At 40.6% G+C, this 14,286-nt stretch overlaps 2 protein-coding genes across 3 annotated transcripts; both read left to right on the top strand.

The window, feature by feature from the left end:
* Positions 1 to 6: 6 nt before the first annotated feature.
* LOC120034970 (cytochrome P450 2U1-like) lies at positions 7 to 8,340 on the top strand. Of its 2 annotated transcripts, XR_005474092.1 has the most exons (7): positions 7 to 614; positions 5,176 to 5,494; positions 5,700 to 6,034; positions 6,223 to 6,384; positions 6,604 to 6,771; positions 7,143 to 7,387; positions 7,472 to 8,340. XR_005474092.1 is itself a non-coding variant. In XM_038981694.1 (6 exons), the coding sequence occupies exons 1-6, from the start codon at positions 164 to 166 to the stop codon at positions 7,322 to 7,324; spliced, it is 1,617 nt and encodes a 538-aa protein (XP_038837622.1). In that variant the 5' UTR covers positions 7 to 163; the 3' UTR covers positions 7,325 to 8,340. The 2 variants fall into 2 exon arrangements, 1 of the variants encoding a protein (XP_038837622.1); XM_038981694.1 differs by having other exon boundaries at positions 7,143 to 8,340.
* Positions 8,341 to 9,060: 720 nt separating this feature from the next.
* Positions 9,061 to 12,555, top strand: LOC120034902 (hydroxyacyl-coenzyme A dehydrogenase, mitochondrial-like). Its single transcript, XM_038981561.1, has 8 exons — positions 9,061 to 9,283; positions 9,866 to 9,994; positions 10,110 to 10,267; positions 10,806 to 10,932; positions 11,145 to 11,234; positions 11,403 to 11,475; positions 11,677 to 11,793; positions 12,093 to 12,555. Exons 1-8 carry the CDS (start codon positions 9,083 to 9,085, stop codon positions 12,209 to 12,211), a joined length of 1,014 nt encoding a protein of 337 aa, XP_038837489.1. The 5' UTR covers positions 9,061 to 9,082; the 3' UTR covers positions 12,212 to 12,555.
* The last annotated feature ends 1,731 nt before the right edge of the window (positions 12,556 to 14,286 follow it).

The raw sequence follows: 14,286 nt of genomic DNA on the forward strand, positions 1-14,286 counted from the left end.
CTAGGAATCACCATGCGTCGTTTGCTTACACAAATAACATGGCAGACCCTTCTGAAAACCATCTTTAAACTTATACTTAGAATATTTTGACGAGTCTAAATATTCAACTCGTTTCCAAGGATTACGAGGTGTTTTTTTGTGCTTTGCAGCCGATATAAACCCCATGGTTATGGAATTATGGCACGAGCTCCTGGGCACTTCTGCGCTGTCCCATGTCTGCATTCTGGCCTTGACAGTATTCGTGGCCGTCTATTATCTAATGCACACATTTCGCAAACACCAGGATTTCTCCAATATTCCTCCTGGTCCTAAACCATGGCCAATAGTTGGAAATTTTGGCGGGTTTCTGGTTCCCAATTTCATCTGGAGGAGGTTTGGAGGCTGGGGAGGGAAGGACGTTCCAAAGTCAAAGACACGAGCTCTAATTTCGCCTCAAGTTATTATCACGGAACAAGCTAAAGTTTACGGTAACATCTACAGCATGTGGGTAGGGAGTCAGCTGGTAGTAGTACTGAACGGATATGAAGTGGTCAGGGATGCCCTCTCAAACCGGGCAGATGTGTTCTCCGACAGACCAGAGATTCCCACCGTTACCATCATGACAAAGCGGAAAGGTAAGTGCTGCTTCTAGACTCAACCTGTGCGTAATAACGCATGAAAGCACAATAGTCAATAGATTTTTGCTGAGGTCGATTTTACTCATCGTATGAGCGGTCTTGGATGAGCGTTTTGCCCGGTGAATATTGTATTGTTCTATAAAACAAAAATAAGTTGATGCTGGATAGTAAACAATGCCAGAAAAGCCTTTGTGCAAACGAGTAATCAAGGCACTCTCATGTAACAGAAAAATGTAAACGCCTTCGTTGTGGCTTACACCGACGTGTTGCGGCTATATCAGCCTTCATCAGGGTGACAAAGAATAGTGGTGTACACACAGGTGTATATCCCAACTCTCACAGGAAGTGACTCACTTTATTACCATATGTAATTGATAAAGTAAAAAAAAAATGGGTGGGAAAAACACATTCAAGATACAAAGATGAACAAAATAAACATGGCATAACAAGAGAAAGAAATGCAATATCATAAAAGTAAAAAACGAACTGTGTACACATGAGCTCATGTTACCAAACTTAAGAATGGAGAACCAAAAAATAAACCCCATCTTTTACAGGAAAGGAGAATAATCCATTTCCTCATTTAGACCTGGCAATACAGTGGCCTTTAGTTTAAAAATCCAGAGCGTTTCGCATTTTAGGAGGTGTTTGAGACGATCGCCCCCACCTGCGAGAAATGGGAACCACTTCAATGGCCATGGCTTTAAGATAGTTTGGGCTGGCATGGCCAATCTGTCTGTAATGTTTAGCCAAAGGATACTTGTCGTTAGCAGTCCTTATAGCATAGGCATGTTCAGACACCCTGTCCTTGAGCCTTCTCTTAGTACGTCCTATGTAAAAGCACCCACCTGGGCAGCCTGTACACCACATAGGCAGCCCAAACACTCTGAAAGCCATTGCCATTGAAGAGGTCCCCAGTACTCGCAGGGGTCTCAAACACCTACAACGCAAAACGTTCTGGATGTTTAAACTAAAGGCCACTGTATTGCCAGGTCTAAATGAGGAAATGGATTATTCTCCTTTCCTGTAAAATACGTGGTTTATTTTTTGGTTCTCCATTCTTAAGTTTGGTAAATGAGGTCACGTGTACATAGTTAGTTTTTTCCTTTTATGATATTGCATTTCTTTTGTGGTGTTGCATTCTTGTTATTCCATGTTCATTTTGTTCATCTTCATATCTTGAATGTGTTTTCTTTCTCCAAGTTTCTTTACTTCATCAATTACATACAGTATGGTAATGAAGTGAGTCACTTCCTGTGAGAGTTGGAATATTCACCTGTTTGTTCACCACTATTATTTGTCACCTTGATAAAGGCTGTAGCCACAACACGTCTGTTTAAAAAAAATAATCTTGCCACGCATAAGCTGTAAAACATAAATGCTTTAAAAAGATTCCACTACATGAGAGTGCCTTGATTGGAAGTTTGTTTGAACAAAGGCTGTTCTGGCATTGTTTACTATCCAGCATCAACTTCTTTTTGTTTTATAGTATTTCATCCCATGATCAAAGAGCACCTCATGGATTAACTATAAACCAAAGAAGCCCTCCTCTCCTTTGTCTCTATTCTATTGTTATATTATATTATTGTATTCAATTGTTCTATTCGATTGGTATGTTATATTAGATTGTTCTGTTATTCTATTGTTCTGTTCCATTCTAGTGTTATATTCTATTGTTCTATTATATCGGTCTGTTCTCTTCTATTGCTCTATTCTATTGTTCTATTCTATTGTTATATTCTATTGTTATATTATATCGGTCTGTTCTCTTCTATTGCTCTATTCTATTGTTCTATGCTATTGGTCTATTATATTGTTCTATTCTATTGTTCTATTCTATTGTTCTATTCTATTGTTCTATTCTATTGGTCTATTCTATTGTTCTATTATATTGTTCTATTCTATTGTTCTATTCTATTGCTCTATTCTATTGTTCTATTATATTGTTATATTCTATTGGTCTATTCTATTGCTCTATTCTATTGTTCTATTATATTGCTCTATTCTATTGGCCGGTTCTATTCTATTGCTCTATTCTATTGGTCTATTCTATTGGCCGGTTCTATTCTATTGCTCTATTATATTGTTCTATTCTATTGCTCTATTATATTATATTGCTCTATTCTATTGCTCTATTATATTATATTGCTCTATTCTATTGCTCTATTATATTATATTGCTCTATTCTATTGCTCTATTCTATTCTATTCTATTGCTCTATTCTATTATATTGCTCTATTATATTGTTCTATTCTATTGCTCTATTATATTCTATTGCTCTATTCTATTGCTCTATTATATTGTTCTATTCTATTGCTCTATTATATTATATTGCTCTATTCTATTGGTCTATTCTTTTGGCCTGTTCTCTTCTATTGCTCTATTCTCTTGCTCTATTATATTCTCTTACATCGGTCTGTTCTCTTCTATTGGTCTATTCTATTGTTCTATTCTATTGCTCTATTCTATTGGTCTATTCTATTATATTGCTCTATTCTATTGGTCTATTCTATTGTTCTATTCTATTGCTCTATTCTATTGGTCTATTATATTGCTCTATTCTATTGGTCTATTCTATTGTTCTATTCTATTGCTCTATTCTATTGGTCTATTCTATTCTATTGCTCTATTCTATTGGTCTATTCTATTGTTCTATTCTATTGCTCTATTCTATTGGTCTATTCTATTATATTGCTCTATTCTATTGGTCTATTCTATTGTTCTATTCTATTGCTCTATTCTATTGGTCTATTCTATTGTCCTATTCTATTGCTCTATTCTATTGGTCTGTTCTCTTCTATTGGTCTATTCTATTGCTCTATTCTATTGGTCTATTCTATTGCTCTATTCTATTGTTCTATGCTATTGGTCTGTTCTCTTCTATTGCTCTATTCTATTGGTCTGTTCTCTTCTATTGCTCTATTCTATTGGTCTATTCTATTGCACTATTCTATTGCTCTATTCTATTGCTCTATTCTCTTCTATTGCTCTATTCTATTGCTCTATTCTATTGCTCTATTCTATTGCTCTATTCTATTGGTCTATTCTATTGGTCTGTTCTATTGGTCTATTCTATTGGTCTATTCTATTGGTCTATTCTATTGCTCTATTCTATTGGTCTGTTCTATTGCTCTATTCTATTGGTCTATTCTATTGCACTATTCTATTGGTCTATTCTATTGCTCTATTCTATTGGTCTATTCTATTGGTCTGTTCTATTGGTCTATTCTATTGTTCTATTCTATTGCACTATTCTATTGGTCTATTCTATTGGTCTATTCTATTGTTCTATTCTATTGGTCTATTCTATTGGTCTATTCTATTGGTCTATTCTATTGTTCTATTCTATTGCACTATTCTATTGGTCTATTCTATTGGTCTATTCTATTGTTCTATTCTATTGGTCTATTCTATTGTTCTATTATATTGGTCTATTCTATTGGTCTATTCTATTGCTCTATTCTATTGCTCTATGCTATTGTTCTATTATATTGCTATATTCTATTACTCTATTATATTGTTCTATTCTATTATTCTATTCTATTGGTCTATTCTATTGTTCTATTATATTGTTCTATTATATTGCTATATTCTATTGCTCTATTCTGTTGTTCTATTCTATTATTCTATTCTATCCGTCTGTTCTCTTCTATTGCTCTATTGTATTGTTCTATTCTATTATTCTATTCTATCGGTCTGTTCTCTTCTATTGCTCTATTCTATTGCTCTATTCTATTGTTATATTCTATTATTCTATTCTATCGGTCTGTTCTCTTCTATTGCTCTATTCTATTGCTCTATTCTATTGTTATATTCTATTATTCTATTCTATCGGTCTGTTCTCTTCTATTGCTCTATTCTATTGTTATATTCTATTATTCTATTCTATCGGTCTGTTCTCTTCTATTGTTCTATTCTATTGGTCTATTCTATTGTTCTATTATATTGCTCCATTCTATTGTTCTGTTCTATCGGTTTGTTCTCTTCTATTGGTCTATTCTATTGGTCTATTATATTGGTCTGTTCTCTTCTATTGCTCTATTCTATTGGTCTATTATATTGGTCTGTTCGCTTCTATTGCTCTATTCTATTGGTCTATTATATTGGTCTGTTCTCTTCTATTGCTCTATTCTATTGGTATATTATATTGTTCTATTCTATTGCTCTATTCTAGTGGTCTATTCTATTGGTCTATTCTATTGTTCTATTATATCGGTCTGTTATCTTCTATTGGTCTGTTCTATTCTATTGTTCTATTATATTGGTGTGTTCTATTCTATTGTTATATTGTTCTGTTATATTGTTCTATTCTATTGGTCTGTTATATTCTATTGTTCTATTATTTTGGTCTGTTCTATTCTATTATTCTATTCTATTCTATTGTTATATTATATTGGTCTGTTCTATTGTTATATTATATTATTCTCATCAAAAGTCTTCCAAGCAGAAAAGGAAAGAGAAATGTAATTTTGCTCTTTAAATAATGACATATGTGTACTAGTGCATAGTGACAGCACTATTAACCGCCCTCGCCTCTTATCATTTCTCTGAACCTTAGGCATAGTTTTTGCACCTTATGGACCAGTATGGAGAAGGCAGCGCAAGTTCTGCCACACCACGCTGCGGAACTTTGGCCTGGGCAAGTTGAGCCTGGAGCCCTGTATCCTTGAGGGACTGGCTGTGGTCAAATCTGAGCTTCTGCGTCTCAGCGAGGAAGATACTGAGGGTTCAGGAGTGGACCTGACCCCTCTGATAACTAACTCTGTGTCCAACGTAATCTCCTACATCGCCCTGGGCCAGCGCTTCCACCACGCTGACCGGGAGTTTGGCGCCCTGCTGGACCTGATGGCCCGCGGCCTAGAGATCATCGCCAACAGGTAGCCTAGAGGTTAGAGATGTGGATCAGTAGCCGGAAGGTTGACTAGTTCAAAGACGTGGGAACTGAACTGGTAACTGGAGGGCTGCTGGTCTCTGATCTCAAGTAGAATTTCCTGCTGTGTGCCCTTAAGCGCTTAACACATTTCAGTTTCTCCCAGAAAACAGGCAGTAACGTATCTATTCTACTCTATTCTATTCTAACAGCGCGGCGGTCCTCATCAATGTCTTCCCCCTACTCTACTACCTGCCCTTCGGTGTCTTCAGAGAGGTACGGCAAGTGGAAAGGGACATCACTGCCTTCCTGAAGCAGATCATCACCAGACATAGGGAGACGTTAGACCCAGCCAACCCCAGAGATCTCATAGACATGTACCTGGTAGAGATGCTGGCCCAGGAGGCCGCTGGGGAGACGGACAGTAGCTTCTCAGAGGACTATCTATTCTACATCATAGGAGACCTCTTCATCGCTGGTACTGATACCACCACCAACACAGTGCTGTGGATGATGCTCTACATGGTCGTGTATCCAGATATCCAAGGTACTACATCAGGAAGAGGGGTGTAGAGGACCAGTTCAATGTAACGGAAAGAGAACTCCTTGTTGTAGCATGATGTAGTACAGTACCCAATCATAATGCTATGTGTAACATATCCAGTGTCCTGTTTCCCAATGCTCGTTGCTTTGTAATAATGTTTTCCATGTCATTTGTACCCGTTCACACCACAGAGAGGGTGCAGGCGGAGATCGATGCAGTGGTGGGCCCAGACAGGGTCCCGTCTCTCACTGATAAAGGCAGCCTGCCGTTCACGGAGGCCACCATCATGGAGGTGCAGAGGATGACTGTGGTGGTCCCCCTGGCTATCCCTCACATGGCCTCAGAGACCACAGGTGAGGAGAGAGAAACCCATACTAGTCATTCTAATTCTATGGTAGAACCTGACTCTTCCGTTATGCACAGTCAGATCAATAAAGTTGTATTGAATTGCTTTCTCAACAACTTGGTCAGTCAGTTCCACCAGACCAACACTACAACAGGGACTAGGCTGCTGCAGCAGAAACAGGAAAGTACAACCCTTTCGCTATGGTTCGTCTGTTGTTGTCTTGCAGAGTTCCGTGGCTATACGATCCCTAAGGGCACAGTGATCATCCCCAACCTGTGGTCTGTCCATAGGGATCCCACTGTGTGGGAGGAGCCAGACGACTTCAACCCCTCTCGTTTCCTAGACGACCAGGGGAATCTCCTGAGGAAAGAGTGCTTCATACCGTTTGGAATAGGTAGGTCGTAAGGCAGTCTCTCTCGACAGACGTATGTGTGTGTCCCATTAGCGACTTGCTCTACGATTGGCAAACGGGAGTGTAGTCACACGGTATACACTGAGAATGAAGCCTTTCTACTGTGGACATTTACAGTTAGGCTCCTGTAAAATCCACTGAAACTAGGTTCAAAAGGTTAGTTCACAATCTCACTGGATTGTTAAAGTCCCATAGTATCCCTACATGAGTAGGAAGCAGTTAGGCCACGACTGAACATTTCAATCATTTGATTTCACAGTCTTACTGGATTATTATTATTATTATTGGAATGCACTTAGTATGACCATGACTTAATGTGCATCTTTACAGTGTTCTCTCCCTCTCTTTCCCAGGACGCAGGGTGTGTATGGGCGAGCAGCTGGCTAAGATGGAGCTGTTCCTGATGTTCACCAGCCTGCTGCAGGCCTTCAGTTTCAGACTGCCCGAGGGGCTGGCCCCTCCTGCCATGCACGGGCGCTTTGGCCTCACCCTGGCCCCCTGCTCATACACTGTGACTGTGAGGCCCCGGCGGTGAGGCCACCAGACGAACAACAACCGCTGACACCGTAATTAAGCCATAAGGCACAAGAGGAAGTGGTGTATCATGAATACAGTCATAGGTAAACGGCGTTAGTTGGCCTGATGCGACAGCAGAGGGCCAGTCAACCCATTTGTCTGTGACTGTATTCATGATACTGCCTCGTGCCTTATTGCTTTTATAAAACTGTTACTAAAATAACAATGAATTACATATTTTAATTAAAACATTATTTTGATAAGTCAATTCATACTATTTAATTCTTCCACCAGAAGATATAGTCCAGACAAAAATCAGGTTTTTAGTTATTTTTGTCATGATGCTACCGACGCCACCCAGTCTTAAATATTTTTTGCATAGTTGCTATGCAAAAGTACAGGGAGTCCATTCTAAACAAAATGGGTGCAATGCAGGGGGACCATGTCTGTTCCCAGGGCCCTATGTTCCCTCGGCCCATGTTCCCAGGGCCCTATGTTCCCTCAGCCTATGTTCCCAGGGCCCTATGTTCCCTCAGCCTATGTTCCCTCAGCCTATGTTCCCAGGGCCCTATGTTCCCTCGGCCCATGTTCCCAGGGCCCTATGTTCCCTCGGCCCATGTTCCCAGGGCCCTATGTTCCCTCAGCCTATGTTCCCAGGGCCCTATGTTCCCTCAGCCTATGTTCCCAGGGCCCTATGTTCCCTCAGCCTATGTTCCCAGGGCCCTATGTTCCCTCAACCAGTTTTTTCCTTCAGCTCTATCTTCTAAACAAGGCAACAGTAAATATTAAAGACAAAAACCTTCTGTTATGTGATCAAATATTTTACATAGCTTATATTTTTCAAACCCTTTGGTATTTTGGTGCGTTAATCCACTGTTACTGATGGCCAGTATTCTGTTACATGTTTTTGAAATATGTATTTCAATTACTTGAGTATTTTGTAATTTGTATTTCACTGGACTGAAATAAGTTTAAAAATCAAAAGTTATTTTGATTGTCTATTGCATTATGGCAATAAAATAAATCAAATGATGATCTTGATGTGCTTTAATGCAACTGTTGCACACACTATTCTTGTCTTGTCAGTAGAAAGTGCTATTGCATCCTATCAAACTACAATGGTATACTGTTGTTCATATTTTGCTGTGTTCTAGTGTACTATGGAATATATTGCTTTCTTATTCTTGACACTTCTCCCAGTCATATTTAAGGTTAGAACTACCTTTCTAAGTGTCCTGATACTTCTAGCTTGGAGTTGTATTTTTATGATAACATAGCTACAGTATTTCACTTTTTAATGTGTATAGTATTGCTTACTATGTGTGTCCAATCAATTTTTTAACCACTCCCTCTTCTAATTGGGGCTAATTGGAAAAGCTGTTCAAAAGAGGACATTGTATTATTTTTTTGTACTCCCCGACGAAGGCCATGCAGCCGAAACGCGTCGGATTTTTAAAACGTTGTTTCTATTGAACATGCCATACTAATAAAGGCATTTTAATTAATTACATGAAGAGTGCCTTGGTCCTCCTTTCTTCTTGATGACCAATTTACCCCTTTTACCAAAGAGCACCTTCTATCTACCAAAATGTTACTATTGTGTACCTTAGTAGCGCTTCCCTTCCTCCTCTTTCTACAATGGTTTTATTGACTCATTCCTATATAAGAGCAATAGTAGGAATCTAATAAAACACACCACATCAGAACTGTGTGAAAGGTCATGGAACGGGCTAAAAAGTCACGTGACCACTGCCACACAACGACCTTCCTACTTTCCATGGTGTCTGAGTGTCAGTCTGCCTGTACGTTCAGCCACAGCCAGCTCCTTCATTCTGGTGCGGTCCTCTCCGCCTTGCAAACCATGGCTTTCTTCACTCACCAAGTCATCAGAGGTCTCTCCTCTTCTGCAGTCCGAAATGCAGCGATCAAACACGTTACGATCATCGGGGGTGGTCAGATGGGTGCAGGTATCGCACAGGTAACGTTAACTGTTAATGACAGAAGTTTGTTTGCTGACATTAGCGTGCTAGCTAGCTTGCTACAGAGGCTGGCTAGCTATCTTGTAAGCTAACCAGCTGTGTAGTTAACGCTGCAAGACAAGCTAACAAGCCAGTTAAATATAGCAATGAAGTGCACGAACTTACCGAATACTGTTGGTTAGTTAACCGCTAGCTTGCTATTAGCTAGCTTGTTAGATACCCACTTGAGAAGCCAACCAAGGCAATTCCCCTGATGCAGGGGATGAGTTTTGCAGGCTAATCAGTAACACAACTCTGTATTATAAGCAATGGTTGTTCATCTCTGGGTAAGAAGTACAGTATGCCTCACAAGCTGTCTCAGGTTGATCAGTGCAAAACACAGATGGTGAAGATAGCTGCATGAGGTGGCCTTTGACCTATATCTACTTTAGCTAGCTAGTTATATACGGGGTTTTGTTACCTACCTGAAATGTCCTTCATTTCAGGAGTTATATTACTAAAGTTACTTTTTGACAGTCAAACCTGGTGAACACCTGTCCCACCCACTCACGACTTGCACTTGTGTTCCCCCTTTCTAATAGGTTGCTGCTACAACGGGCCATTCGGTGGTGCTAGTTGACACAAATGAGGAAATCCTGAAGAAATCCGCCAAGGGAATAGAAGGCAGTCTAAAGAGGGTGGTCAAGAAGAAGTTTGCTGACAAGCCAGATGTTGGTCACTAATATGTTAATGTTGCTGTTTCCAATGAGGAAATGTTGGCAGAACTTCATTTTATTAACACCATTGAGTCAAACAGGGGTTTGACAGTCATCATGTATGTTACAGGCAGGAGCAGAGTTTATTGCCAAGGTGATGGCCAACGTGTCGATATCGACAGACGCAGCGTCTGTGGTGGGGAGTACAGACTTGGTGCTGGAGGCCATTGTGGAGAACCTCAAGATCAAACAGGGCCTCTTTGGTGCTCTGGACAAAGTGGCACCAGCGTAAGTATGACCGACTAGGGCTTGAACCTGTGTCTCCTACACCACAAGACTGTCTTATCCCACTGAGCTGAATTCTAGGCATTAGCTTGTGGGTCCAACCCATGTCTTTGGTCTGAAGGTTACTCGCCAAGCGAGTGTGAATCCAAACCACATAAGCACTGTCCTGTCTCCGCTGCCTGCGACTTTGTCAATAACCATAGGAGTTAGCTATCGATGATCAGTGTTGAAATGAACATCAAGCCAGAACAAGTGCTGTTTGATTAGAAAACATTTTTTGTTGCCATTTTGAATGTGTAGCCTAAATATCAAAATTCCTTTATCTGCATTTGAGCTTTTTTTCTAATCTTACTATAAAGCTATGCTGGTATCCTTGAAATGTGCTTAAAATAGACTATTTTAAAACTATTCTAATTAATATAAAATATTTCAAAAGGAAAGGCATTGTGTGTCCCACATAATTGATGTTACTAATTGGGATGTACCTCATGGGGGTTGCTTGCTGCTTGTTGCCTGATGTTTTTGCTTCCTCTATTTTAAGACACACCATTTTCGCCAGCAACACATCCTCTCTGCCCATCACCGACATAGCCAGCTCCACCAGCAGGCTGGACAGATTTGGAGGGCTGCATTTCTTCAACCCCGTCCCCATGATGAAGCTGGTAGAGGTAAGGATCAATAGTGCGGCGTACATTTTAGGACATCTCTCCCTATGATAAGTCTCTATATAGTCTCCCGCAGAGCAGTTATTTTTTATGTCATGATGGCGATGTTTAAATTAGAAACATGTGTAAGTTGCTTTAAATATGACACTGGGCTTCCTCTCCTTATCAACAAGATTCAATTGAAAGATGTTAAGATGTTTACGTGTCCTCTTCAGGTGATTGGAACATCAGCCACAAGCCAGGAGACCTTCGATTCCCTCCTCACTTTCAGCAAAGCACTGGGAAAGACGCCAGTGTCCTGCAAAGTAAGACCCTCGCTTATTTTAACAAATATAAAGTATTTCGCTGGTATTGTACACCTTTAAAGATAATGCAGTGACATACCATATTACACCATACATTATCTTCATCATATGCAGTTCAGATACATTATAAACGGTTCACTAACATCAGTACGTTATGTTCATCTTCAGGACACTCCTGGGTTCATTGTGAACCGCCTGCTGGTGCCCTACATGATGGAAGCCATCAGGCTACATGAGAGAGGTACACCACCCCTGCATGACTGAAAGATAGTCAAACGTTTTGCCTGTATATGAATGAAAATAGCATCCGAGTCAAGAGGGATGTGACAAATGGTTGTGTATAAACATCTATGGTTAACAAAACATAGTTGTCTGTATACGAAACCGTTGTCACCCTTCATTCAAAGTCAATGGCTGCGTGTGTGTGTGCTCTTTTCGTCAGGCCACGGGTCAAAGGAGGACATTGATATTGCCATGAAGCTGGGCGCTGGGTATCCCATGGGGCCCTTTGAGCTGCTGGACTACGTAGGACTGGACACGGCTAAGTTCATCATGGACGGTGAGTGTTGGGCTGCTTCACAAGTGTGTTCCTATTACAGAGTGATTTCAGTACCAGTTAAGAGGTCTATATTAGCAGCTAGGAACAGGCCCAATAGCTGCATGTCATATGGCACAGGGGAGGAGCACTGTTTTGGTTATAGAATGGTGAGATGGACGAGAGGTGCCGGGGGTCTTTTGAAAACGGTGATGAATATTTGAAGAAGCAAAAACATGAAATGAAGTAGGTGCAGGCAGTGTAAAACCAATGCAGAAGCAGTTAGTTAAAATGAACCGTTTGTGTTGATGACTTGATTCCAGGCTGGGTTGAGAAGGATCCTGACAACCCACTGATGCAGCCCAGTGAGATGCTCAACAAGCTGGTGGCCGAGGGCAAGTTCGGCAAGAAGACCGGAGAGGGCTTCTACAAGTACAAGTAACCCCGCCCCAGCATCAACACTAGCTGGAGCCTGTTCATTAAGGCACATCGTGACAAAACGGAAAATGAAAATAAGCGCTTCCGATTGGACAAGATCATGTAGTCCCTCCCAGTACTGATAAGGGCATGAATGTGGGTAATAATAATAATAGAAAAAACCGTCTGGTTAATTTTGACAACGGTAGAACAGAGATGCAGCCGGTACGACCCTCAGTGCCTTCCTGAAGAATGGTAGACCGGTGTTATCAATTCAAATCTGTCTTTTGACTGTATATTCTGAACGTCATCTTTGTGTGGTTTGTAAGTAACTGAGTTTGTGGCATTAAACGGACTTTTCCAAATGCTCCCCATAGATTGTTCTGAGATTTCTATTCATCCAGTTCTTTTCTAGGGATGGATTTGCCTCTGGACCTTTGAGCCAACACACCCTGCCATTAATGATACCCAGTGATACAGTGCGTTCGGAAAGTATTCAGACCCCTTGACTTTTTCCACATTTTGTTACATTACAGCCTTATTCTAAAATGTATTAGATTGTTTTTTTTGTCCTCATCAATCTACACACAATACCCAATAACGACAAAGCAAACACAGGTTTTTATACATTTTTGCAAATGTATTAAATAAATGAAAATATCACATTTAAATAAGTATTCAGACCCTTTACTCAGTACTGTAAGCACCTTTGGCAGCGATTACAGCCGATGTATTCTTTGGCATCATGCTACAAGCTTGGCACACCTGTGAGTTTCACCCATTCTTCTCTGCAGATCCTCAAGCTCTGTCAGGTTGGATGGGGAGCATCGCTGCACAGCTATTTTCAGGTCTCTCCAGAGATGTTAGATCGGGTTCAAGTCCAGGTTTTGCTGGGCCAAACAAGGACATTCAGGGACTTGTCCTGAAGCCACTCCTGTGTTGTCTTGGCTGTGTGCTTAGGGTCATTGTCCTGTTGGAAGGTAAACCATGGCTACAGTCTGAGGTCCTGAGCACTCTGGAGCAGGTTTTCATCAAGGATCTCTCTGTTTCTCATGGCCTGAGAGTCCTTTAGGTGCCTTTTAGCAAACGCCAAGCGGGCTGTCATGTCATGTCATCTCCTGTCATGCCTTTTACTAAGGAGTGGCTTCCGTCGGGCCACTCTACCATAAATGCCTGATTGGGGGAGTGCTGCAGAGATGGTTGTCCTTCCTCCACAGAGGAGGTTCTTGGTCACCTCCCTGACCAGGGCACTTCTACCCTGATTGCTCAGTTTGGCCAGGCAGCCAGCTCTTGGAAGAGTCTTGGTTGTTCCAAACTTCTTCCATTTAAGAGTGATGGAGGCCACTGTGTTCTTGGGGACCTTTAATGCTGCAGAAATGTTTTGGTAACCTTCCCCAGATCTGTGCCTCGGCACAATCCTGTCTCGGAGCTCTACGGACAAATCCTTCAACGTTTTGGCTTGGTTTTTGCTCTGACATGCAGTCAACTGTGGGACCTTATATAGACAGGTGTGTGCCTTTCCAAATCATGTCCAATCAATTGAATTTACCACAGGTGGACTCCAAGTTGTCCAAACATCTCAAGGATGATCAATGGAAACAGGATGCACCTGAGCTCAATTTCGATTATCATAGCAAAGGGTCTGAATACTTATGTAAATAATGTGTTATATATATATTTTTTAAATCAAAAATGTATAACCTGTTTTCGCTTTATCATGGGGTATTGTGTGTAGATCGATTAGGGATATTTTTTTAAATCCATTTTAGAATAAGGCTGTAATGTAACAATGTGGAAAAAGGGAAGGGGTCTGAGTACTTTCCGAATGCACTGTATGTCAACAACCCCTGCGTGTTCAACCCCACTGTTCATTTCCAATATTGTTTCAAGAGTTCCTTTGACTACTCAATTTGAAAATCAAAAATATTACTCTCTTTATATCCCGGCATTAAATTGATCATCTTGGATACATGAGACATCACATCTCACCTTTTTCCATGGATTTCACAGTTTAAGAGCAGCTTCATTACTCAAGATGTAGATTTTCCCATTTGTCAGCATAGCTGTAGGACTGTATGAAAGTAACCTCAGTCTCGGCAT

The sequence above is a fragment of the Salvelinus namaycush genome, chromosome 42 (assembly GCF_016432855.1).
Source record: "Salvelinus namaycush isolate Seneca chromosome 42, SaNama_1.0, whole genome shotgun sequence".
Lineage (NCBI taxonomy): Eukaryota > Metazoa > Chordata > Actinopteri > Salmoniformes > Salmonidae > Salvelinus > Salvelinus namaycush.

What these genes read in the sequence shown, in the direction of transcription:
- LOC120034970 (XM_038981694.1), top strand. Translation starts at nt 164, where the DNA reads ATGGTTATGGAATTATGGCACGAGCTCCTGGGCACTTCTGCGCTGTCC. An exon ending in CGTGTATCCAGATATCCAAG is followed by an intron (nt 6,035 to 6,222) that starts GTACTACATCAG and finishes TTCACACCACAG; the next exon opens with AGAGGGTGCAGGCGGAGATC. An exon ending in CATGGCCTCAGAGACCACAG is followed by an intron (nt 6,385 to 6,603) that starts GTGAGGAGAGAG and finishes GTTGTCTTGCAG; the next exon opens with AGTTCCGTGGCTATACGATC.
- LOC120034902 (XM_038981561.1), top strand. Translation starts at nt 9,083, where the DNA reads ATGGTGTCTGAGTGTCAGTCTGCCTGTACGTTCAGCCACAGCCAGCTC. An exon ending in CTGGACAAAGTGGCACCAGC is followed by an intron (nt 10,268 to 10,805) that starts GTAAGTATGACC and finishes CTCTATTTTAAG; the next exon opens with ACACACCATTTTCGCCAGCA. An exon ending in AGACGCCAGTGTCCTGCAAA is followed by an intron (nt 11,235 to 11,402) that starts GTAAGACCCTCG and finishes GTTCATCTTCAG; the next exon opens with GACACTCCTGGGTTCATTGT.